The sequence below is a fragment of the Phocoena sinus genome, chromosome 1, assembly GCF_008692025.1.
Source record: "Phocoena sinus isolate mPhoSin1 chromosome 1, mPhoSin1.pri, whole genome shotgun sequence".
Taxonomy (NCBI): domain Eukaryota; kingdom Metazoa; phylum Chordata; class Mammalia; order Artiodactyla; family Phocoenidae; genus Phocoena; species Phocoena sinus.
Genome location: NC_045763.1, coordinates 107,709,559 through 107,733,877, shown reverse-complemented (window position 1 = coordinate 107,733,877; position 24,319 = coordinate 107,709,559). Strand labels below are relative to the sequence as shown.

Genomic DNA, 24,319 nt, shown 5'->3' with positions numbered 1-24,319 from the left:
CCTCTACAAACTGTGCCTGTTTTGCTCGGTGCTGGGCCCGGTGGACCTTGCCTGGTTATTCCTCAACCGCAGGAGAGGCCCTCTGCCTTTCGCCCTGCCCCACCAGGCCACGTCTCTGACTCCTTCCAGACCCTCCAGCAGGTGTGGAGGAGTGGGGCCCAGATCCTCCTCAGCAGACAGGGAGCTGTGAAGAAGGGGGGCAGCCCATCCTTCCTGCAGTTTTAAGGACCTCTGGTGGCTTCGCTTCTTGCCTCTGATGGCTCCTGGAAGGCAAGGGTCACAGGACTGGAGTGCACGGCAGAGCCCTTAGGAATTTCACCTGGAGGCCAAAATACCACAGTCAAAGTAAGACTCCATTATCAGGCACTGCTGGTGGCTAACTGAGGCTGGAGGGAGATCTGAGTGGTGACAGAAGCCAGGAGCACAGTGAGAGCCTGTCACGAGGATGAGCTGAGGGGACGAGCTGAGGTCTGGAGGAGCAACTGGGGCCACCAGGTTAGAGGAAAAGCTTCCCACCACCTCCTGTGGTCTTATCTCTGCTCAAAGCCACTGCACACCAGGTGGCCGGATCCTACCACTCCCTCTTCAGGGGCCAGTTCACTCTCCAGTTTACTTTGAAGCAAAAGGATGGCTTTTGCAATCTCCCAGGAAAGGAAGTGCTTAGTATGAAACAGGCATATATAGAAGCAGCCTGTTGTAGGAAGGAGAGAACATTTTGCAGGGACGTCCTCCTATTAAAGTTTATGTTCTGTTTACTTGATGAGGAGGGGGAGAGGCCAGGTCAGCAGGGATCTCAGAGATCATCTAACTCTAGTGCCCCCTCTTACAGATGAGGGTCAGCAGGCTCACAGAGACTGGGCCCAGCCAAAGCCACACAGCCACTTAGCAACAAGCCTGGGATTAGATCCCAGGCTTGGGGCCTTTCTAGTGGCCTAGGGGAAGTAGAGAGGAAACTTCCAAACTGGGGAAGCCAGGAGGTAGGAGAGGTTGTTGGGTTACCTTTGCTGGGAGAGGAATGAGTCTTTATAGAGGCAATGTTGTGAGTGTTCTTCTAAAAAGGCTCAGGAAAGAAAGGAATCATCAGAGGAAAAGGTAAGGAATTACAAAAAAAAAATCATGGCCCAGCCCCTTTTCACACTGTGGGCTCCACATTCTCTGAGGAACATTTAGGAACAGTCTTAGGAATATGCTCAATAGCTTATGGCAAAGCTTTAAAGTCCAAGGTAAAAGTGTTATTTTCTGATTTTTTTCTTTTATTTTTAATTGAAGTATAGTTGACATACAATGTTATGTTAGTTTCTGGTGTACAGCACAGTGATTCAGTGATATATATTCTTTTTCATATTCTTTTCAATTATGGTTTGTAACAGGAGATTGAATAGTGTTCCCTGTACTATACAGTACGACCTTATTTTTTATCTATTTTTCTGCTTTATTTATAGTTTGTATCTGCTAATCCCAAAGTCCTAATTTTTCCATCCCCCACCCCCTTTCCCCTTTGGTAACCATAAGTTTGTTTTCTATGTCCATGAGTCTATTTCTCTTTTGTAAATAAGTTAATTTGTGTCATATCTTAGATTCCATATATAAGTGATATCATATGATATTTGTCTTTCCCCTTCTGACTTACTTCATTTAGTATGATAATCTCTAGGTCCATCCATGTTGCTGCAAGTGGCATTATTTCATTCTTTTTTATGGCTGAGTAATATTCCATTGTGTATATCTACCACATCTTTATCCATTCATCTGTTGATGCACCTTTAGGTTGCTTCCATATCTTGGCTATTGTAAATAGTACTGCTGTGAACCTTAGGGTGCATGTATCTTTTCAAATTATTGTTTTCTCTGGATATATTCCTGGGAGTGGGGGTCACTGGATCATATGGTAACAGTGTTTTTAATTTCTTAAGGATCCTCCTTACTGTTTTCCATAGTGGCCACACCAACTTACATTTCCACCAACACTGAGAGAGGGTTCCCTTTTCTCCACATCCTCTTCAGCATTTGTTATTTGTAGACGTTTTAATGATGGCCATCCCGACTGGTGTGAGATGGTACCTCATTGTAATTTTGATTTGCATTTCTCTAATAATTAGTGATGTTGAGCATCTTTTCATGTGCCTATTAGCAATCTGTTTGTCTTCTTTGGAGAAATGTCTCTTTAGGTCTTCTGCCCATTTTGTTTGTTTTTTTTTGTTATTGAGTTTTATGAACTGTTTGTATATTTTGGAAATTAAGCCCTTGTCAGTTGCATCATTTGGAAATATTTTCTCCCAGTCCATAGGTTATCTTTTTGGTTTTCTTATGGTTTCCTTTGCTGTGCAAAAGCTTATAAATTAGATTAGGTCCCATTTGTTTATTTTTGCTTTTATTTCTATTGTCTTGGGAGATTGACCTATGAAAGCATTGGTATGATTTATGTCAGAGAATGTTTTGCCTATCTTCTCTTCTTGGAGTTTTATGGTGCAGTGTCTTATATTTAAGTCTTTAAGCCATTTTGAGTTTATTTTTGTGTATGGTGTGAGGGTGTGTTTTAACTTCATTGATTTACATGTGGCTATCCAGCTTTCCTAATATCATTTGATGAAGACAGTGTCTTTTCTCCATTGTATATTGTAGCCTCCTTTGTCGAAGATTAATTGATTGTAGGTGTTTGGGTTTATTTCTGGGCTCTCTATTCTGTCTCGCTGTTCCATATGTCTGTGTTTGTGCCAGTTGCATGCTGTTTTGATTTATTTTGGTTTGTAGTATTGTCCGAAGTCTGGGAGGGTTATGCCTCCAGCTTTGTTCTTTTTCCTCATGACTGCTTTGGCAATTCTGGGTCTTTTGTGGTTCCATATAAATTTTAGCATTATTTGTCCTTGTTATAATGAAAAATGTCATGGGTAATTTGATATGGATCACATTAAATGTGTAGTTTACTTTGGGTAGTATGGCTATTTTAACAATATTAATTCTTCCAATCCCAGGGCATGGGATATCTTTCCATTTCTTTGAATTATCTTCAGTTTCCTATATCAATGTTCTATTGTTCTCAGCATATGAGTCTTTCACTTCCTTGGTCAGGTTTATTCCTAAGGTTTTTTTAAATGTGATTTTAAAAGCGATTGTTTTTTTTACTTTCCTTTTCCGATATTTCATTGTTAGTGTAAAGAAATGCAACAGATCTGTATGTTAATCTTGTATCTTGCTACCTGGCTGAATTCATTTATCAGTTCTAGTAGTTTTTCTGTGGAGTCTTCAGGGTTTTCTATATACAGTATTATGTCATCTGCATATAATGATAATTTCACCTTTCTCTTCCATTTGGGATGTCTTTTATTTCTTTTTCTTGTCTGATTGCTGTGGCTAGGATTCCAATACTATATTGAATAGAAATGGTGAGAGTGACCATCCTTGTCTTATTCTGGAATTTAGTGGGAAGGCTTTCAGGTTTTTACCATTGAATGTTATGTTGGCTGTGGGTTTCTCATAAATGGCTTTTATTATGTTGAGATATGTTCTCTCTGTACCCAATTTGGTGAGTTTTTATCATGAATGAATGTTGAATTTTGTCAAATGCTTTTTCTGAATCTTTTGAGATGATCATGTGGTTTTTGTCTTTTCTTTGGTTGATGTGGTGTATCACATTGATTGAATTACACATGTTGAACCATCCTTGTGACCCTGGGATAAATCCAACTTGATCATGGTGTATGATCTTTTTTATGTGTTGTTGGATTTGGTTTGCTAATATTTTATTGAGAATTTTTTCATCTATATTCATCAAAGATATTGACCAGTAACTTTCTTTTTTGTTATTGTCTTTGTCTGGTTTTAGGGTCAGGGTAATGGTGGCTTCATGGAATGATTTTGGGAGTGTTCCCTCCTCTTCAATCTTTTGGAAGAGTTTGAGAAGGATCAGTATAATTTCTTCTTTGTATGTTTGGAAGAATTCCTTAGTGAAGCCATCTGGTCCTGGACTTTTGTTGGCAGGGAGTTTTTATTACTATTATTACAGATTCTATTTCACTTGGTAGTAATCAGTCTGTTCAGATCATCTGTTCTTCCTGATTTGGTTTTGGTGGGATGTCTGTTTTTTGGAAACTTGTCCATTTCTTCCAGGTTGTCCAATTTATTGGTATATAATTGTTCACAGTACTCTTTTACAATATTTCACAGTATCAGTTGTTTTTCTTCTCTTATTTTCTTATTTATTTTGGTCTTCTCTCTTTTCTTCTTGGTAAGCCTGGCCAGAAGTTTGATTTGGTTTATGGTTTCAAAGAAGTAGGTTTAGGTTTTATTGATTTTTTTCTACTTTTTAATCTCTGTTTTATTTATTTCCTCTCTGATCTTTATTATTTCCTTCCTTCTGCTGACTTTAGGTTTTGTTTGTTCTTCTTTTTCTAATTCTTCTAGGTAGTAGGTTAGGTTGTTTATGTCAGATTTTTCTTGTTTTTGAGAAAGGCCTGTATTGCTATGAACTTTCCTCTAAAAACTGCTTTTGCTGAATCCCATAGATTTTGTATGGTTGTGTTTTCATTGTCATTTGTCTCAAGGTATTTTTAAAATTTCCTCTTTGCTTTCATCATTGACCCATTGTTTTTTTTTTAGCACCATGTTGTTTAGTCTCCATGTAATCGTTTTCTCATTTCTCTTTCTGTGGTTGGTTTGTAGTTTCATCCCATTGTGGTCAGAAAAGATGCTTGAAATAATTTCTATCCTAATAAATTTGTTGAGGATTGTTTTGTGTCCTAGTATGTGGTCAGTCATAGAGAATGTTCCATATGCACTTGAAAAGAATGTGTATTCTGGGCTTTTTTTTTTTGATGTAATGTTCAGAAAATATCAATTAAGTCTAAGTGTTCTATTGTGTCATTTAGGATCTCTGTTGCCTTATTGATTTTTCTGTGTGGAGGATCTGTCCATTGATGTCAGCAGGGTGTTAATGTCTCTTATTGTATTCCCATCATTATCTTTTCTTTTTCTTTTCCTTTTATTTATTTATTTTTATACAGCAGGTTCTTATTAGTTTTCTATTTTATACATATTAGTGTATATATGTCAGTCCCAATCTCCCAATTCATCCCACCACCATCAATGCACCCCGCCACTTTCCCGCCTTGGTGTCCATACGTTTGTTCTCTACATCTGTGTCTCTATTTCTGCCTTGCAGACCTGTTCATCTGTACCATTTTTCTGGATTCCACATATATGCATTAATATACGATATTTGTTTTTCTCTTTCTGACTTACTTCACTCTGTATGACAGTCTCTAGGTCTATCCACATCTCTACAAATGACCTAATTTCGTTCCTTTTTATGGCTGAGTAATACTCCATTGTATATATGTACCACATCTTCTTTATCCATTTGTCTGTCGATGGGCATTTAGGTTGCTTCCATGACCTGGCTATTGTAAATAGTGCTGCAGTGAATATTGGGGTGCATGTGTCTTTTTGAATTATGGTTTTCTCTGAGTATATACCCAGTAGTGGGATTGCTGGGTCACATGATAATTCTGTTTTTAGTTTTTTAAGGAACCTCCATACCGTTTTCCAAAGTGGCTGTATCAATTTACATTCCCACCAACAGTGCAAGAGTGTTCCCTTTTCTCCACACCCTATCCAGCATTTATTGTTTGTAGATTTTCTGATGATGCCCATTCTAATGGGAGTGAGGTGATACCTCATTGTAGTTTTGATTTGCATTTCTCTAATAATTAATGATGTTGAGCAGCCTTTCATGTGTTTTTTGGCCATCTGTATGTCTTCTTTCGAGAAATCTCTATTTAGGTCTTCTGTCCATTTTTCGATCGATTGGGTTGTTTGTTTTTTTGATATTGAGCTGTGCGAGCTGTTTTTTATATTTTGGAGACTAATCCCTTGTCTGTTTCTTCTTTGCAAATATTTTCTCCCATTCTGAAGGTTGTCTTTTCATTTTGTTTATGGTCTCCTTTGCTGTGCAAAATTTTGAGTTTCATTAGGTCACATTTGTTTCTTTTTGCTTTTATTTTCATTATTCTAGGAGGTGGGTCAAAAAAGATCTTGCTGCGATTTATGTCAAACAGTGTTCTTCCTATGTTTTCCTCTAAGAGTTTTATAGTGTCTGGTATTACATTTAGGTCTTTAATCTATCTTGAGTTTATTTTTGTGTATGATGTGAGGGAGTGTTCTAATTTCATTCTTTTACATGTAGCTGTCCAGTTTTCCTGGCATCACTTATTGAAGTAACTATATTTTATCCATTGTATAGGCTTGCCTCCTTTGTTGATTAATTGACCACAGGTGCATAGGTTTATATGTGGGATTTCTACCCTGTTCCATTGATCTATAAGTCTGTTTTTGTGCCAGTACCATACTGCTTTGATTACTGTAGCTTTGTATTATAGTCTCAAGATGGGGAGCCTGATTCCTCCAGCTTCGTTTTTCTTTCTCAAGGTTGCTTTGGCTATTTGGGGTCTTTTGTGTTTCCATACAAATTACAAACATTTTTGTTCTAATTCTGTGAAAAATGGCATTGGTAACTTGATAGCAATTGCATAAAATCTGCAGATTGCTTTGGATAGTATAGTAATTTTGACAATATTGATTCTTCCAGTCCAAGAACATGGAATATCTTTTGATCTGTTTGTGTCATCTTTGATTTCTTTCATCAGAGTCATAGATTTCAGAGTACAGGTCTTTTGCCTCCTTAGGTAGGTTTATACCTAGGTACTTTATTCTTTTTGATGTGATGGTAAATGGGATTGCTTCCTTAATTTCTCTTTCTGATCTTTTGTTGTGAGTGTATAGAAATGCAAGAGATTTACGTGTATTAATTTTATATCCTGAAGATTTACCAAATTCATTGATGAGCTCTAGGAGTTTTCTGGCAGCATCTTTAGAATTTTCTGTGTAGAATCATGTCATATGCAAACAGTGACAGTTTTACTTCTTCTTTTCCAATTTGGATTCCTTTTATTGCTTCTTCTTCTCTGCTTGCCATGGCAAGGACTTCCAAAACTATGTTGAATAACAGTGGTGAGAGTGGACATCCTTGTCTTGTTCCTGATCTTAGAGGAAATGCTTTCAGGTTTTCACCATTGAGAATGATGCTTGCTGTGGGTTTGTCATATATGGCCTTTATGATGTTGAGGTAGGTTCCCTCTATGCCCACTTTCTGAAGAGTTTTTATCATAAATTGGTGTTGAATTTTGTTAAAAGCCTTTTCTGCATCTATTGAGATGATCATATAGTTTTTATTCTTCAGTTTGTTAATATGGTGTATCACATTGTTTGATTTGCGTATACTGAGGAATCCTTGCATCCCTGGGATAAATCCCACTTGATTGTGGTGTATGATCCTTTTAATGTATTGTTGGATTCTGTTTGATAGTATTTTGTTGAAGATTTTTGCAGCTATATTCATCAGTGATATTGGTCTGTAATTTTCATTTGTTGTAGCATCTCTGTCTGGTTTCAGTATCAAGGTGATGGTGATCTCCTAGAATGAGTTTGGGAGTGTTACTTCCTCTGCAATTTCTTGGAAGAGTTTGAGAAGGATGGTGTTAGCTCTTCTCTAAATGTTTGATAGAATTCGCCTGTGAAGCCGTCTGATCCTGGACTTTAGTTTGTTGGAAGATTTTTATTCACAGTTTCAATTTCATTACTTGTGATTGGTCTGTTCATATTTTCTTTTTTTAAAATTAATTAATTTTTGGTGTGTTGGTCTTCGTTTCTGTGCAAGGGCTTCCTCTAGTTGTGGTGAGTTGGGGCCACTCTTCATCGTGGTGTGCTGGCCTACTCACTGTCGCGGCCTCTCTTGCTGTGGAGCACAGGCTCCAGACGCACAGGCTCAGTAGTTGTGGCTCACGGGCCCAGGTGCTCCGCAGCATGTGGGACCTTCCCAGACCCGGGCTCGAACCCATGTCCCCTGCATTGGTAAGAAGATTCTCAACCACTGTGCCACCAGGGAAGCCCTGTTCATATTTTCTATTTCTTCCTGGTTCAGTCTTGGAAGGTTATACCTTTCTAAGCATTTGTCCATTTCTTCCAGGTTGTCCATTTTATTGGCATAGAGTTGCTTGTAGTAGTCTCTTAGGATGCTTTGTTTATCTGCAGTGTCCACCATAACTTCTCTGTTTTGTTTCTAATTTTGTTGATTTGAGTTCTCTCCCTCTTTTTCTTGATGAGTCTAGCTAAAGTTTTATTAATTTTTCTTATCTTCTCAAAGAACCTGTTTTTAGTTTTATTGATCTTTGCTATTGTTTTCTTTGTTTCTATTTCATTTATTTCTGCTCTGATCTTTATGATTTCTTTCCTCCTACTACCTTTGGGTTTTTCTTTGTTCTTCTTTCTCTACTTCCTGTAGGTGTAAGGTTAGATTTCTTATTTGCTTAGTTGCTCCATGACATGTGGGATCTCCCTGGACAAGGGCTCAAACCCATGTCCCCTGCATTGGCAGGCAGATTCTTAACCACTGTGCCACCAGGGAAGCCCCTTCTTTGATTTCTTCAATGCTCTCTTGGTCACTTAGTAACTTATTGTTTAGCCTCCTTGTGTTTGTGTTTTTTACGTTTTTTTCCTCCTGTAATTGACTTCTAATCTCATAACGTTGTGTTCAAAAAGATTCTTTTTTTTTTTTTTTTTTTTTTGTGGGATGCGGGCCCCTCATTGCTGTGGCCTCTCCCTCTGCGGAGCACAGGCTCCAGATGTGCAGGCTCCATGGCCATGGCTCATGGGCCCAGCCGCTCCACGGCATGTGGGATCCTCCTGGACCGGGGCACGAACCCGTGTCCCCTGCATCGGCAGGCGGACTCTCAACCACTGCGCCACCAGGGAAGCCCAGAAAAGATTCTTGATATGATTTCAATTTTCTTAAACTTACTGAGGCTTGATTTGTGACCCATGATGTGATCTATTCTGGAGAATGTTCCATGTGCACTGGAGAAGAAAGTGTAATCTGCTGTTTTTGGATGGAATGTCCTATAAATATCAATTAAATCTGTCTGATCTATTGTCCTTTTAAGCTTGTGTTTCCTTATTAATTTTCTGTTTGGATGATCTGTCCATTGGTGTAAGTTAGGTGCTAAAGTCCCCCACTACTATCAGGTTACTGTTGATTTCCTCTTTTATAGCTGTTAGCATTTACCTTATGTATTGAGGTGCTCCTATGTTGCATGCATATGTATTTATAATTGTTATATCTTCTTCTTGGATTAATTCCTTGATCATTATGTAGTGTCCTTCCTTGTCTCTTGTAACATTCTTTATTTCAAAGTCTATTTTACCTGATATGAATATTGCTACTCCAGATTTCTTTTGATTTCCATTTGCATGGAATATCTTTTGCCATCCCCTCACTTTCATTCTGTATGTGTCCCTAGGTCTGAAGTAGGTCTCTTGTAGATAGCATATACATGGGTCTGTTTTTCCATTCAGCAAGCCTGTGTCTTTTAGTTGGAGCATTTAATCCATTCACATTTAAGGTAATTATCAATATGTACGTTCCTATGACCATTTTCTTAATTGTTTTGGGTTTGTTTTTGTAGGTCCTTTCCTTCTCTTGTGTTTCCCACTTAGAGAAGTTCCTTTAGCATTTTTTGTAGAGCTGGTTTGTGGTGCTGAATTCTCTTAGCTTTTGCTTGTCGGTAAAGCTTTTGATTTCTCTGTTGAACCTGAATGAGATCCTTGCTGGGTAGAGTAATCTTGGTTGTAGGTTCGTTCCTTCCATCACTCCCTTCTGGCTTCCAGAGTTTTTGCTGAGAAATCAGCTGTTAACCTTATGGGAGTTCCTTTGTATGTTATTTGTCATTTTTCCCTTGTTGCTTTTGATAATTTTTCTTTGTCTTTAATTTTTGTCAATTTGATTACTATATGTCTTGGCGTGTTTCTCCTTGGGTGTATTCTGCCTGGAACTCTCTGTGCTTCCTGGACTTGGATGGCTATTTCCTTTCCCATATTAGGGAAGTTTTCAACTAGAATCTCTTCAAATATTTTCTTGGGTCCTTTCTCTCTCTTTTCTCATTCTGGGACCCCTAAAATGCAAATGTTGTTGTGTTTAATGTTGTCCCAGAGGTCTCTTAGGCTGTCTTCATTTCTTTTCATTTTTTTTTCTTTATCCTGTTCCATGACAGTGAATTCTACCATTCTGTCTTCCAGGTCACTTATCTGTTCTTCTGCCTTCATTATTCTGCTATTGATTTCTTCTAGTGTATTTTTCATTTCAGTTATTGTATTGTTCATCTCTGTTTGTTTGTTCTGTAATTCTTCTAGGTGTTTGTTCTTTAATTCTTCTATGTCTTTGTTAAGCATCTTCTAGATCTTTGCCTCCATTCTTTTTCCGAGGTCCTGGATCATCTTCACTATCACTATTTTGAATTCTTTTTTCTGGAAGAATCCTTTTTCTGCCTATCTCCACTTCATTTAGTTGTTTTTCTGGTGTTTTATCTTGTCCCTTCATTTGGTACATAGTCTTTTGCCTTTTCATTTTGTCTGTCTTTTTGTGAATGTGGTTTTTGTTCCACAGCCTGCAGAGTTGTAGTTCTTCTTGCTTCTGCTGTCTGCTCTCTGGTGGATGAGGCTATCTAAGAGGCTTGTGCAAGCTTCCTGATGGGAGGGATGGGTGGTGGGTAGAGCTGGGTGTTGCTCTGGTGGGCAGAGCTCAATACAACTTTAATCTGCTTGTCTGCTGATGGGTGGCGCTAGGTCCCTCCATGTTGGTTGTTTGGCCTGAGGTGACCCAGCCCTGGAGGCTACAGGCTGTTTGGTGGGGCTAATGGCAGGCTCCGGGAGGGCTCTCACCAAGGAGTACTTCCCAGAATTTCTGTTGCCAGTGTCCTCGTCCCCGCAGTGAGCCACTGCCACCCCCCACCTCTGCAGGAGACCCTCCAACAGCAGCTGATAGGTCCAGTTCAGTCTCCCATGGGGTTACCCCTCCCTCCCTGGGTCCTACTTCGTACATGTCCTTCAAGAGTGGAGTCTCTTCTTCCCCCGGTCCTGTTGAAATCCCGCAATCAAATCCCACCAGCCTTCAAAGTCTGATTCTCTAGGAATTCCTCCTCCTGTTGCTGGACCCCCTGGTTGGGAAGCCTGACACGGGGCTCAGAAGCTTCACTCCAGTGGGTGGACCTCTGTGGTATAAGTTCTCCAGTTTGAGAGTCAACCATCCAGCAGCAATGGGGTTTGATTTTATTGTGATTGCACCTCTCCTACCATTTCATTGTGGCTTCTCCCCTGTCCTTGGATGTGGGGCTTCTTTTTTAGTGCGTTCCAGTGTCCTCCTGTTGATGATTGTTCAGCAGTTGTGATTCTGGTGCTCTTGCAAGAGGGAGTGAGCACATGTCCTTCTACTCCACCATCTTCCCATCATTTTCTCCCTTTATATTTGTTAGTATTTTTTAATGTATTTAGGTGCTCCTAATTGGGTTCATATATGTTAACGAGTGTAATATCCTCTTTTTGTATTGATCCTTTTATCATTATACAGTGTCCTTCTTTATCTTTCTTTATGGCTTTTGTTTTAAAGTCTATTTTGTTTGATATAGTATTCTTATCATCACTTTCTTGTCATTTCCATTTGCATGAAATATTTTTTTTCCATCTCCTTACTTTCAATCTATGTGTGTTCTTCACCCTAAAGCAGTTCTCTTGTATGCAGCATATTTTTTTTTTATCAAATGTACCACTCTATGTCTTTTGATTGGAGCATTTAGTCCATTGACATTTAAGGTGATTATTGATAGTTAGGTATTTATTGCTACTTTAAACCTTGTTTTCCATTTGATTTTGTATTTCTTCTTTGTTGTTTTTCCGTTTGTTGTTTGATGATTGTCTTATGTATTATGCTTGTCTTCTCTTTTTGATTTTTGAGAATCTATTGTATGTTTTTTGTTGAGGGTATTAAATTGTTTATTTATTACACATGATAATGGATGATACACAAGATTCATTCCCATCTATATCTGGTACCACAATCCAATTTAGATATATTGCATAGGATGTGCCAACAATCATATATTAATAATCAAAAAAACTCCATGACTTGGCTTGGGTGACCCTTTCTATGGTGAACTCCAGGTCACAACACAGAAACTGTCAGTTCAACGACACCAAGATTTCAGAAGACAATAGCTTCTCCACCAAAGCAGGTTGTAAATAAATTTTGGATGGAACCTGGCATCACCCTGAAGGAGTACTAACTTCACACTGTTGGGGTAGTTTACCAAAATGGTTTCAGAGTAGGCTAACTTTACACAGCACATTTTTTTTAAAAAGACACATTTATTCAACATCATGATCAGACTATTACATTTAGCAATCAACAGCATGGGTGCAAAAAAAAAAATCTACATTAAAACCCTTTGTTGGAATTCTTTACACTTTCCACAGAACAGAAACTAAAATAACCTGTTATACAATTAGTCACAAATACAGTCCTCGAGTTTTTTTGCCCATACACATGAGTATTGTCTAAAACATGTCTTCTTTGTAGCAGTTAGGCCCTGCCACCACTGTGCTTGGCTGAGTTCACAAATCTGTTATAACCTGTAGCTTCCCTGTCACTTCTCTGGCTCTCCTCTCCTGCTAAGCTTTGTTTCCTGGCAGTAATCAAAACCTTCTACCACTTCCATAGCTACTGCTGCTGCTGGAACCACAATAGCCACCTTGGTTTCGGGGTTTGGCAAAGTATTGGCCTCCACCACCACAGGGGCTAGAACTTCTGCCTCCAAAGTTTCCTCCTTTCATGGGTCCAAAATTTGAAGATTGATTGTTGTAACTGCCAAAATCATTGTAGCTTCCACTACCTCCAAAATTACTTCCATCATTACCAAATCCATTATAGTCATCCCCACTGCCACCATATCCACCACCACCACGGCTGCCACCAAAACCACCTTGACCACTGAAGTTTCCTCCATGACCAAAGTTGTCATTCCCACCAAAACCACCTCCACGACCACCACCAAAGTTTCCAGAACCACTTCGACTTCTTTGGCTGGATGAGGCACTAGCCATCTCTTGCTTAGATAGGGCTTTCCTTACTTCACAGTTGTGGCTGTTCTCATTATGGTATTTCTGAATGACAATCTTGTCTACAGAGTCATGGTCATCAAAGGTTACGAAAGCAAAGCCTCTCTTTATGACACTGCCTCGATCAGTCATGATTTCAATAACTTCAATTTTCCCATACTGTTCAAAATAATCTCTTAGATGATGTTCTTCAGTGTCTTCTTTATTGCCACCAACAAAAATCTTTTTCACAGTTAAGTGGACACCAGGTCTTTGAGAATCTTCTCTTGAGATGGCCCTCTTTGGTTCCACAACACTTCCATCCACCTTGTGTGGCCTTGCATTCATGACCACATCCACCTCCTCCACAGTGGCATATGTGACAAACCTGAAGCCTCTGGAACGTTTGGTGTTTGGATCCCTCATTACCACACAATCTGTGAGCGTTCCCCACTGCTCAGAATGGCTCCTCAGACTCTCATCGGTTGTTTCAAAGCTCAAACCTCCGATGAAGAGCTTCCAAAGCTGTTCGGGCTCTTTGGGTGACTCTGACTTAGACGTGACGGCAGTGGAGGAGGGGGGAGATGTCAACGATGCTTACTCAGCGGTGTCCATGAGCAGAAAGGCTATTGTATGTTTTTGATTTGTGGTTACCCTGTTTTTCAAGTATATTAACCCATTACTATATCTACTTGCTTTAGACCTGTAGTCATACAGGCTCTAACACATTCTAAAAAAAGATCTACATTTTCTTACTCTCCTCCACCACATTTTATGATTTTGATGTCTTCTTTTACAGCTTCATGGTTATCCGTTTTGCTGTTCATTGTAGTTACCTTCACTTTCACAATTTTTTTTTTGATTTTTAAAAAATCTGTGTACTAGCTTATTTAAGTGATTTACTTTCCTATAGATTTCTGCTTTTTTTCTATTTAGAGAAGGTCTTTCAATATTTTGGGGGGAAGTAAGCTTAGTTTGCTGAATTCTTTTAGTTTTTGCTTGTCTGAGAAATTCGTTATCTCTTCTTCTATTCTAAATGATAATCTTGCTGTGTAGAGTATCCTAGGTTGCAGGTTTCCCTTTCAGGACTTTGAGTATATCTTGCACTCCCTTCTGTCCTGCTACATTTCTGTAGAGAAATCAGCTGATAGCTCTATATGGGGGTTTCTTTTTAATTAACTCTTTGTTTTTCTTTGCTATGATTAGACTCCTCTCTTTAACTTTTGCCATTTTAATTATAATATGTCTTGGCATAGTTCTGTTTGGGTTCATCTCTTTGAGACCCTCTGTTCTTCCTGTAACCGGATATCTGTTTCCTTTTTTAGGTATGCGAAATTTTCAGCCATAATTTCTTACATTTTTGATCCCCTTTTCTCTTTCTTTTCCTTCTGGGATGCCAATTATGCATAGCTTGGCACACTTTATATTATCCCACCAGTCTAGTATATTGATTTCATTTTTAAAAGTGTGTCTTTTTTTCTGCTGTTCTGATTGGGTGATTTTCATTATTCTATCTTCCAGATCATTTATTTGTTCTTCTTATCCAGCTTGCTATTTATTGCCTTTAGCTCAGCTTTTGTCTCAGCAAATGAGTTTTCTAATTTTAATTGGCTCCTCTTTATAGTTTCTAATTCCTTCTTACAGTAATCTGAATTTCTGTCAATAGTCTTTCTTAATTCCTTCAGCATTTTCATTACCTCCTTTTTGAACTCGAGGTCTAGTAGATTGGAGAGGTCACTTTCATTGTTCTTTCAGGGGAATTCTCTTGATCTTTTAATGGGGAGTGGATCCTCTGCTTCTTCATTTCATTTATGTTTCTCTGACTCTATGAGTTTAGGAGAAACAGCTATCTACTGTGGTCTTTTTTTTTTTAACATCTTTATTGGAGTATAATTACTTTACATTGTTTTGTTAGTTGCTTCTGTATAAGAAAGTGAACCAGCTATACGTGTACATATATCCCCATATCCCCTCCCTCTTGCATCTCCCTCCCACCCTCCCTATCCCACCCCTCTAGTTGGTCACAAAGCACGAGCTGATCTCCCTGTGCTATGTGGCTGCTTCCTAATAGCTATCTATTTTACATTTGGTAGTGTATATATTGTCAATGCCACTCTCTCACTTCATCTCAGCTTACCCTTCCCCCTCCCTGGGTCCCCAAGTCCATTCTCTACATCTGAGTCTTTATTCCTGTCCTGCCCCTAGGTTTGTCAGAACCTTTTTTAAAAAATTAGATTCCATATATATGTGTTAGCATATGGCATTTGTTTTTCTCTTTCAAACTTACTTCACTCTGTATGACAGACTCTAGGACCATCCACCTCACTACAAATAACTCAATTTTGTTTCCTTTTATGGCTGAGTAATATTCCATTATACATATGTGCCACATCTTATTTATCCATTCATCTATCAATGGACACTTAGGTTGCTTCCATGTCCTGGCTATTGTAAATAGTGCTGCAATGAACATTGTGGTACATGACTCTTTTTGAATTATGGTTTTCTCAGGGTGTATGCCCAGTAGTGGGATTGCTGGGTCATCTGGTAGTTCTATCTACTGTGGTCTTGAAGGGCTGGGGTCTTTTACATCTTTATTGGAGTATAATTGCTTTACAATGGTGTGTTAGTTTCTGCTTTATAACAAAGTAAATCAGTTATACATATACATATGTTCCCATATCTCTTCAAGTGCTGTTTTTATGTGGGAGCATCCCTGTGTAGCCTCTGTGAGTCTAATATTTTTGCTGCAAGGGCTATTTTTAGTATGGATTCCTGTCTTGTCTTTCCTCAGTGTGTGCTGGCCATTATCCCCTTGATAGGGCATGTAATTGTTGTGGTGACCAGAGCTTGCACTGGATGTTTAGTGCGGCCTCCTCTTTGCTCTGTGGTTGTCACAGCCCTGTTCAACGCAGGGTCTCCTCCCCAGTTGTTGAAGTAGACACCCGCAGATCCATTTCTGAACTGTGCTGTGAGGTACGTGGGACTGGAGCACCCCTGCTGGGAGAGAAGCCACTGAGTATTCATCTTTAGAGGCTTTCCACTGGAAAGTGCACTCTGGTGTTGCCTGTCGCCTCTTGTGTGGGATCACAAAGTACACTGTTTTTGACACTGCCCTTGGCCTTGCTTCCACCATGGGAATTCAGGCAATTGGCCCAGGTGTCTGTCAGTCACTGTGCTCACAATGCCACTAGCACAGGTCCATTGGCACAGAACCGCTGAAGTCAGGCACCAGGACTACCATAGTCGTGTGCTTGGACCCACTGTGGGAGCTACTGAGTCAGCCCAGATCCTGGCTCCATCTCCACATATATGTGCCAGAAGAGCCTGCAGCCAGCCCATATCACAACACCCACCCTAGCCATAGGGTAACCAGTAAACTGCTCAGATGTCCTGCAGGCACCGAGTTTGTAAAGCCACCTGCAGCAGGTTAATCTGTGAATTGCACAGCCACAGGGAGAAGACTCAGATTTCAGCACTACTTCTGAATTCCCACTTGGGTCGGCTTGGATTTCAGCCCTGACTCCATGTGTGGGCCAACCTACCAGTGTTTGTGTGCTCCCAGAACTCTTAGAGGTGGAGCTGCACCCACTGTGAGCACACCAGAATGAGGCTGCCATGGCAGGCCCCGCCCCTCCCTTAGGGAGCGTGTCAACAGTGCGGCTGCAATGCTGGACCCTGGGCTTCTTCCTGCCCATACTGCTGGTTGTGGCTTGGACCATACGCCAGCCCCTTCAGACTGTCTGTACACAGCTAACCCCAGTCCTCTCTCTGGGTCTGTCCCCTGAAGCCCGAGTTTCAGCCCTCTGCCCCCGTGTATATCAGCCAGTGTGTGTCTTGGGCTGGGGAGTGCAGGGAGGTGGCACAACCCCTCTGTGCTGGTCTGTCTCTGTTTTGCCTGCTGCAAACTGGCTGCTACACTCTTCTCTGATCCTCTGAATCTTCCTTTCTGTCCTGGATGATCTCCCTGCCGATGAAGGGGTTTCCTAAGGTGAGGGAACATTTCCTCTTTCACAGCTCCTTCCCAGGGACGCAGGTCCTGTCCCGATTCCTTTATTTCTTTCCTTTTGTCCTACCCAGTTATGTGGTGATCTTTCTTGCAATTTTGGTTTTATGAGATCTTCTGCCAGCATTCAGCAAGCATTCTGTGAGAACTGTTCCACATGTAGATGTATTTTTGATGTATCTGTGGGACGTGAGCTCCACATCCTTTTATTCGGCCATCTTGACCCGGCCCCACTAGCTTCTGATTCTTAAGCCATTTATAACACCTCAAGTTTTGTTCAAAGAGCTTGCTAGAGAATATGTTACTGTTTTAAATAAACATTGAGAATGTCTTCCATATATATAAAATCTTTCCCTTTAAGTTTTAGATTTTATTATTACCATATTCTTTTAGATTAATAAGACCCAACAATTTTCTTTTGTGTTATTGTTAACAGAAAAAGATATGTCCAAATCAAATTGCTTTCTTCACCATGATAGTATGCAGTGAAATCAATTTAAAAAGTTATATCTTGCTGTTATTATTTATTTATTTTTAGCGGTACGTGGGCCTCTCACTGTTGTGGCCTCTCCCGTTGCGGAGCACAGTCTCCGGACGCGCAGGCTCAGCGGCCATGGCTCACGGGCCCAGCCGCTCCGTGGCATGTGGGATCTTCCCGGACCGGGGCAAGAACCCGTGTCCCCTGCATCGGCAGGCGGACTCTCAACCACTGCGCCACCAGGGAAGCCCCTTGCTGTTATTTTTCCATAAGGTGGTATAGGAAACCCCAGAACACATGACAGGCCTCAGGATCCCTTTACTGAAAGCTCCTTCAGAGGCAGACCCCATATGTCCTCTGACCTCGAGAATCAACTGAACTGCATTTCTCCCCACTCCTGACCTGGCATAAAGGAGACAGAATTGGAATAAGGAGGGAAGATGATGACAAAGTAAGGGCCAACCGAGCGGTCAAGGGAGGTTGCTGATTGGGGTGGAGGGCTGATGAGGATGGAATTTAGAGGGATGCCCATGAGGACCCGATGTCTGCTCCTGGAAGGTCAGAGCAGGTCGAGGATCACCTGCGCACTCTGATGACAGACGGTGATAAGTTTGGGGTGGGCTCTCTGGCTCCGACTGGTGCAGTAGTTTCCTTACCTCCAAATTCGTCCTTGCCTTCTTCAGAACATCGTGTGTCCTGGTCACTGAAACGAGAAAGCAGCCCCCAAGGCAGAAATTACCAGTGGGCCCACGCTTGCGTTGGATTTGTGTTCTACAGCTTGTCTTTCTGGACACTCAGCTCGGGGTCTCCTGCTGCCCCCCACCCCGTGTCCCCTCCTCTGCCTCCACGATTACTGATGGCACAGGAGGTTTAGAGACGTCACATCAGTCTCCTCCATCCCCTAACCTCTCTGGTCTCTGTCCATTCACAGCACAGGTGGCGGACCTGGAAGGACCCCCATTTCCTGTCCCATTCCCTGGCTGGGGGCATCCACACTGGCTGAAGATAAACTGTTCCACGCTCTCCTTCTGCTGGTTGGCGGTCTTCAGATGCTCAGCTGTGCTTGCTCTGAAGGAGACTCTCCTGTTTGGATAGTTTGGTTCTCAGTTCCAGAAGCTCCCTTTTCATGGACTCTCCCTGGGAAGAAAAACAGGCTCTCTGTCAATGGTCAGAAGGCCTAAAGCACCCTGTGTTTGGTGGCTCTTTACAATTCCAAATAGGATTCTACAATCTTCTCAAGTATTTTTGGAGCAGATTTCCCTCATTAAAGCCTCTCAATCCCTCCAGCAGGTGGTGGCTCAGGATGGGCCATGAGGTGGAACACTGAGGACCTGGAAGCCCCCGTGCAGATTAGCACAGGCTACACTCCTGTTGCTGCAGAGGACCTGCCTCCAGGCCACACTGAAACTCTCAGCTGTGAACAAGAGCTCAGATTTCATGCTGACATAGTTATTTCACTTGGGCATCACAAGTAAGACTTGGTCGTTGGGAATATTACGCCTGGATATCATGCCTGGGGAGACGGGCCTGGCCTGAGGTAGTCTGCTAGTTGGTTAATATTTGAATATTTGTGCCAATCTCAAGATGGCAAAACAGCCCTTTCTTTTTTTCCTTCCCCCCAGCACCACACGGCTTACAAGGCCTTAGTTCCTCCACCCAGGGACTGAACCTGGGCCATGGCAGTGAAAGCACCAAGTCCTAACCACTGGACTGCCAGGGAATTCCCCAAACACCCCCTCCTTTGGAATTAGCATAGTTGGGTCCCCTAAAGTATCAGCGATATTATTTGGGGGTTAGAACCCCTGGGAGGGATCCTGAAACCTGCCTATCCAAGGTCACCAACCAGAAAGCAGTCTGAGATCTGAGAGCACCACGGGGAGGCTGACTCTCCCCAGGCCTGACCCTGTGACGCAGATGTAAGTGATTTTCTGGGATTCCAGGGGGTGGCTACAAGAGGCTGGGTGACTCCTGGTGACATTCTGTGATCCTGCCTATGTGGACCTGGAGGTGGGGGTGGGCTAGGATGGGAAAGGAGATGTTGATTTTTTTTTTTTTTTTTGCGGTACATGGGTCTCTCACTGTTGTGGCCTCTCCCGTTGCAGAGCACAGGCTCCGGACGCGCAGGCTCAGCGGCCATGGCTCACGGGCCCAGCCGCTCCGCGGCATGTGGGATCTTCCCAGACCGGGGCACGAACCCGTGTCCCCTGCATCGGCAGGCAGACTCTCAACCACTGCGCCACCAGGGAAACCCGATGTTGATGTTTTAACATGGTCCTGAACTTCAGCTCAGCCAAACTTCAGAAAGTTAAAGAAACGGAACATTTAGGGGTTACCAGGGCTCTCGTGTCTCTGCCTCCTCCATGTCCTTTCCTTCTGCTCTTTGATTACTTATCCTGGGGGTCAGGGCGGGGGGGAGAGGGGATGGAGTCAGAGCTGCACTGAAAGCAGCCACCGTGGAGGAGAGGTCTGCCTCCATCCTGACAAAAGAACCAAGGCAAAAGGAAGGCCAGCTTATGCTACCAGGGGAAGAAAAGCGAGTATCTGCTCACCACATGCACACGCTCTGGGGAATGGGAACCTCTATCTGTGCAATGCCCTTGATCCTCTGATTTAATATGGCCCACTTTGGTTTTAGGGAAAACACTCTGCTTCCTGACACTCACTGTTTTCTGAATCCTCACATACTTTCTGTGCAGTAATCCATTCTTGAATTTTGCCAAGGATCCACATCAAAATTTCTTGTCTACAGTTTTTAGTATATATTGTTTTCATCATATTGCAAATAGAGCTATCTGTCCTTTCCTGGTCTTGCAGCATCTCTCTGATCTTCATGGTTTCTCGAAGACTATTGACAGGGATTCTGAGAATAAGGCTCCGGTGCTGTCAGTCGTCTGGGGTGGAATCACCTGGGCCTGGCAGATTGAGCTTATTAAAATCTTACTGTCTTCTCACCTGGGAGGTCTGTCTGGTCTTTCCAGGCATGCAATGGTAATTTAGAAGTTCTGCCTTCTCTCTTATCTATAGCTTTTGTTATCTTCCCAAGCAGTGGCCTTTCCTCTCACATCTCTTGCTCTGAAGAAGCTAATTTAGAAATAACTCTCGATGTCTCTCTCCTTTTCCACAAGAATTCTGGGCTTAATCCTTTGGACAATACTCTTAGTCTTTTATGACTATTCAATAAATATAAGTAAAAATAATTTGTTAATTATGATATATTGATTTGATTAAATCAATCAACACTTAGGTCGGACTTCGGTCGGCTCCCCACTCCCCCCTCAGCCCACAGAGGAAACGATGCCCCCCTGTGGATGCCCACTGACTAGTGTTGGGAAAGCTCTGGAGGATGTTTTGCGGGCAACTCCAGACACAGCTGTATGGTCAGACCATTCAAGATGGCTGTTCTCTTGCTCTCTGTCCGTTCTCTGCTGACCAGCCCCTCCTTCACCCACATGACTATCCAATCTGCTTAATTATAGGGCTTAATCAGTAACCACCTACATGCTTGCCCCCGCCCCCAGGCTCTGGTTTCCCTGGTGAGCCTACTTGACATCAATGCTCCCTATAAATGGTCGCCTCCCTCACCGAGTCGTGAAGATTGCTGCCTTGTTCTGCCTGCTGTTTGCCGAACACTGTGGAGCGTCGCTCCAGGACCTTTGTTTAAGACTTGTAAGATTCTGTATCCGTTGAACGTTGTTTCTGTCACTGTCTATGGGCTGTTTCTTTGGTGCTGCAGCTGGGGAATTACAAGGCTTGCAGACCTGCACGGTGCAGCCCAACGATAATCGTGAGGACTAGTGACCAAAGAGGAGCCCTGAGTGTATGAGTAGGAGGTGGTGAGGAGATATGGGGATAGCAGATCAGCAGGGGAGGGATACGCAGAGCTGCAGCCAAGTCTGGAGAAACCTGAGAGAGTGTATAGGCCTCATGTTCCTTCCTTTCCTAGGTCCAAACTAGCTGTGAGTTGTGGGCAGGTAGAACAGGCACTAACAGGAATTTAGTTTGATAACTAATGACGGTATCTGCAGGGGGGTTGCACAGAAGTGGTGGATTTCCTAGAGCCCTTGTGCTTGGAGCCTAGGAGTCTGAGGGCCCGTGGTTGGGAATTGCCAGAAAGTAGCCCTTTCTAGAGTGAGAATAGCTATGGGAGTTTGGGGTTGCTGGGTCTGGGTAGCTCTGTTCTCTCCACCTTGTCTCTTTGCTTCTCCAGTTGGTGACTGGTGTGGCCCGGGAGGAAAGGGGCCTGGGAGTGACCGCCCACCTCTGGAAACATGACTGAGCTGAGCCTGAAGCCTCTGGTTTTCTTCCCTAAGGACTCTGTTCTCATTGCAGAGCTGAGGTGTGGACTCCAGGCCCGGACTGTAGAAGTTAGAGGTGGGTCCTGTCCCAGGAAGTGCAAGCAGGCAAGTTACACATTTGGGTAATAGACGCTCTCTGTGTTGCTCATTCTGTATCTCCGAAGATACTATCCCAACCCAGCAGAAAACCCAGAGAGCTCGCATCCTGGGCCTAAAGCCTGATGCGCTGAATGCCTGGCTTTCCTGTGGCTCCTCTGAGTGGGTTCTGTGCGTGCATTATCACGTGCCCTGGCTGTAGCTGTTCAGGAGGCCCTTTCCCCTAAATAGCTGCTGCTGAGCTGTGGGCAGGACAAGGGCGTGTGGAAGGAACGGCCTCCAAGTGTCAGCAGCCTGGGGGGGAGTGTAGGGAGGAAGGCCACCTCGGTAAGTGGCTGGAGGAGGCCCTGCAGACCTGGCTCTACCCCTTGCCAATCACAGGACCAGGACACAGAAGTCAGCAGGCAGATATGAGCAGATTAGGCTGGAAGAGAAGTCAGAGGATTCTGGGGACCAGACCTGGTTAGATCTGCCGCGAGGAAAGTTATTCTCTGAGCTCAGATACAGCTGCAACGGGAGCATAGTACTTGCCCCCTGCCTTGCTGGTGTAAGGAGCAGATACAGAAAAGCAGACCTCGGTGCTTTGAAATCTGCGAAGCTCTGCCTAGGGGTTGACCTTCAGCAGCTCCCTAATTACAACCAGAAACAGGAAGCCCTGGGCCTCTCCTACCGCTTCCGTGGGCAGTGGAGCTGAGCCTGTGTTCCAGCTGCTCCCGCAGGCGGTCGTTAATGCAGATGGACTCCTCCAGGCGCTGGCGCAGGTTCCGGATTTCACCAAGGTGCTCCTCTAGCAGGTCAGTCCCTGCAGTCACCCAGCAGGGCAGTAGGAGGTGGGAGATGGAGAATCCTGGTCACTAGTGGGGCCCACATGGGGGGTGTGGGGTTTGGCCAGTGGCCTCTCAGCAAGATCCCTAAACATCACCAGTCTCTCTCACGGGCATCCAAGAGCTCAGGTGACTTTGTTTAAAGAGTAAGTTGGCTTCAAACACAGGACAGCTGATGCTAACCAAGGCCCATGGGCCTCCTCCCATGCAGGGGTACTTGTAAGGTTGTACATGTACAGTTACCATGGTAACTGGTAAGTGTAAGGGGTTTTACATGGTTTAGAAAAATCACTGAAGGCTGTGGATCTCAGTCTAGGACCTAGACAGGTGTGGCCATTTCCTGAGTTGACTTCGAGTATAATAGGGAAGGCCTCACTCTACCCTAATACCTTTCCTCTTACTGATCCTTGACTGAACATTCGTTAGCAAGGGACAAAGCCCTTCCTCCACTCTTAGAGAGAAGGCCTAAGGTAAAAGTTAGTACCTCATGTCAACTCATCCTATGTGATTAATGACTAGTACCCAACGCTTCCCTCAAATTACTTTTAATCTGGAAAAAAGAAACAGTCTGTGCTGATCCAGGGATCTGAAGGCTGATGAGAGAGTTGGAGAAAACACCCTCAAGAAAATAAAAAAGATGCGGAAAAGAGCAGTGGGTGGGGTGCCAATGACCAACTACATCAACTGCCTCGTTTTGCTTTGGACGCAGCCTTTTTCTGAAAATCACAATTCTCTTGCTGTTGGACCTGGGCTGCATCCCAGCATTCACCTGTACAGCTATACCTCTCCAGCTGGTAAGATGTCTCTCAGACCTGACCAGGAGAGTTTGGAGAGAGAGGGAGAGTTTGGTTTTGTACACAGGATTTATGTAAGGGGTAGGAATCTGTGTAGAAATAGTGCCACCCTCCCCCGCTTTCTGTAACAACTCCTGATTGATGGAAGAATGTTCTGTGACTGTTCATGCCTGGCATTCTGGAAGGGTCTGAGAGTGGGCTGCGAGGGGACCAGGATGCAGGGACAGAGAAGAATGAGTGTGACAGCACAGACGTAGCCGCTGACTTTCTCATACCCTTGCTCAGCACCGAGGCCCTGGGCACAGAGGATAACGGATGCATTTAGGAAGGACTGAGAACTGCTAGGGCCCTTTCCTTTTATCCCCACTCTGTGAGGCAGATACTAGAGGAGAAATGGAAAACACTACCCAGATAGGAGAGGCATGGATCCTAACTGAGATTTCATTTCACTGGCTGACATGCTCGGCTTTGTGTTTTACCTGTGGGTTTGGAGTTAAGCTGGTACATGGGGAAGCCTGAAGATGGTTCCCCAGATATGCTCCCTTTCTGAGGCCTCATCATGTCCCACTGGCCTCTGCTGCCCAAGTACCCAGGCTCAAGGATTCTGCCCAGTTCTATGGTGCCCCTCAGAGGAGAGAGGGGCTGGGCAGGGCTGAGGTAGTGGGAAGAGCTGGCTTCTAAATGGTTGGTTGGCAATGTGGCTGGGGAAGCAGGATGAACGTTGCTGACACCTGGGCAGAAAGAAACATGAATGAGAAGCAGTATCAGAACAGAAGGATCGGCAAGGAAGCATGTGATTGCTAAGAACAGACACTAAAGGGGACACGTGGGCTATCAGAGGTCCCAGTCTG

General features: G+C 43.1%; 1 protein-coding gene and 2 long non-coding RNA genes across 3 annotated transcripts; all 3 read right to left on the bottom strand.

Annotated features, from left to right (window-relative positions):
- Positions 1–262: 262 nt before the first annotated feature.
- Positions 263–18,512, bottom strand: LOC116760395. The gene is made up of 3 exons (XR_004351731.1): positions 18,454–18,512; positions 18,116–18,162; positions 263–319 (listed from the first exon to the last, which is right to left on the bottom strand). It is a non-coding gene; the product is annotated as an uncharacterized LOC116760395 (long non-coding RNA).
- Positions 12,330–13,515, bottom strand: LOC116760385 (heterogeneous nuclear ribonucleoprotein A1-like). Its single transcript, XM_032645221.1, has one exon. The coding sequence runs from the start codon at positions 13,399–13,401 to the stop codon at positions 12,574–12,576; it is 828 nt and encodes a 275-aa protein (XP_032501112.1). The 5' UTR covers positions 13,402–13,515; the 3' UTR covers positions 12,330–12,573.
- Positions 18,513–21,737: 3,225 nt separating the features above from the next.
- Positions 21,738–23,969, bottom strand: LOC116752641. The gene is made up of 3 exons (XR_004349563.1): positions 23,948–23,969; positions 22,521–22,652; positions 21,738–21,837 (listed from the first exon to the last, which is right to left on the bottom strand). It is a non-coding gene; the product is annotated as an uncharacterized LOC116752641 (long non-coding RNA).
- Positions 23,970–24,319: the final 350 nt, after the last annotated feature.

What these genes read in the sequence shown, in the direction of transcription:
- LOC116760385 (XM_032645221.1), bottom strand. Translation starts at nt 13,401, where the DNA reads ATGAGGGATCCAAACACCAAACGTTCCAGAGGCTTCAGGTTTGTCACA.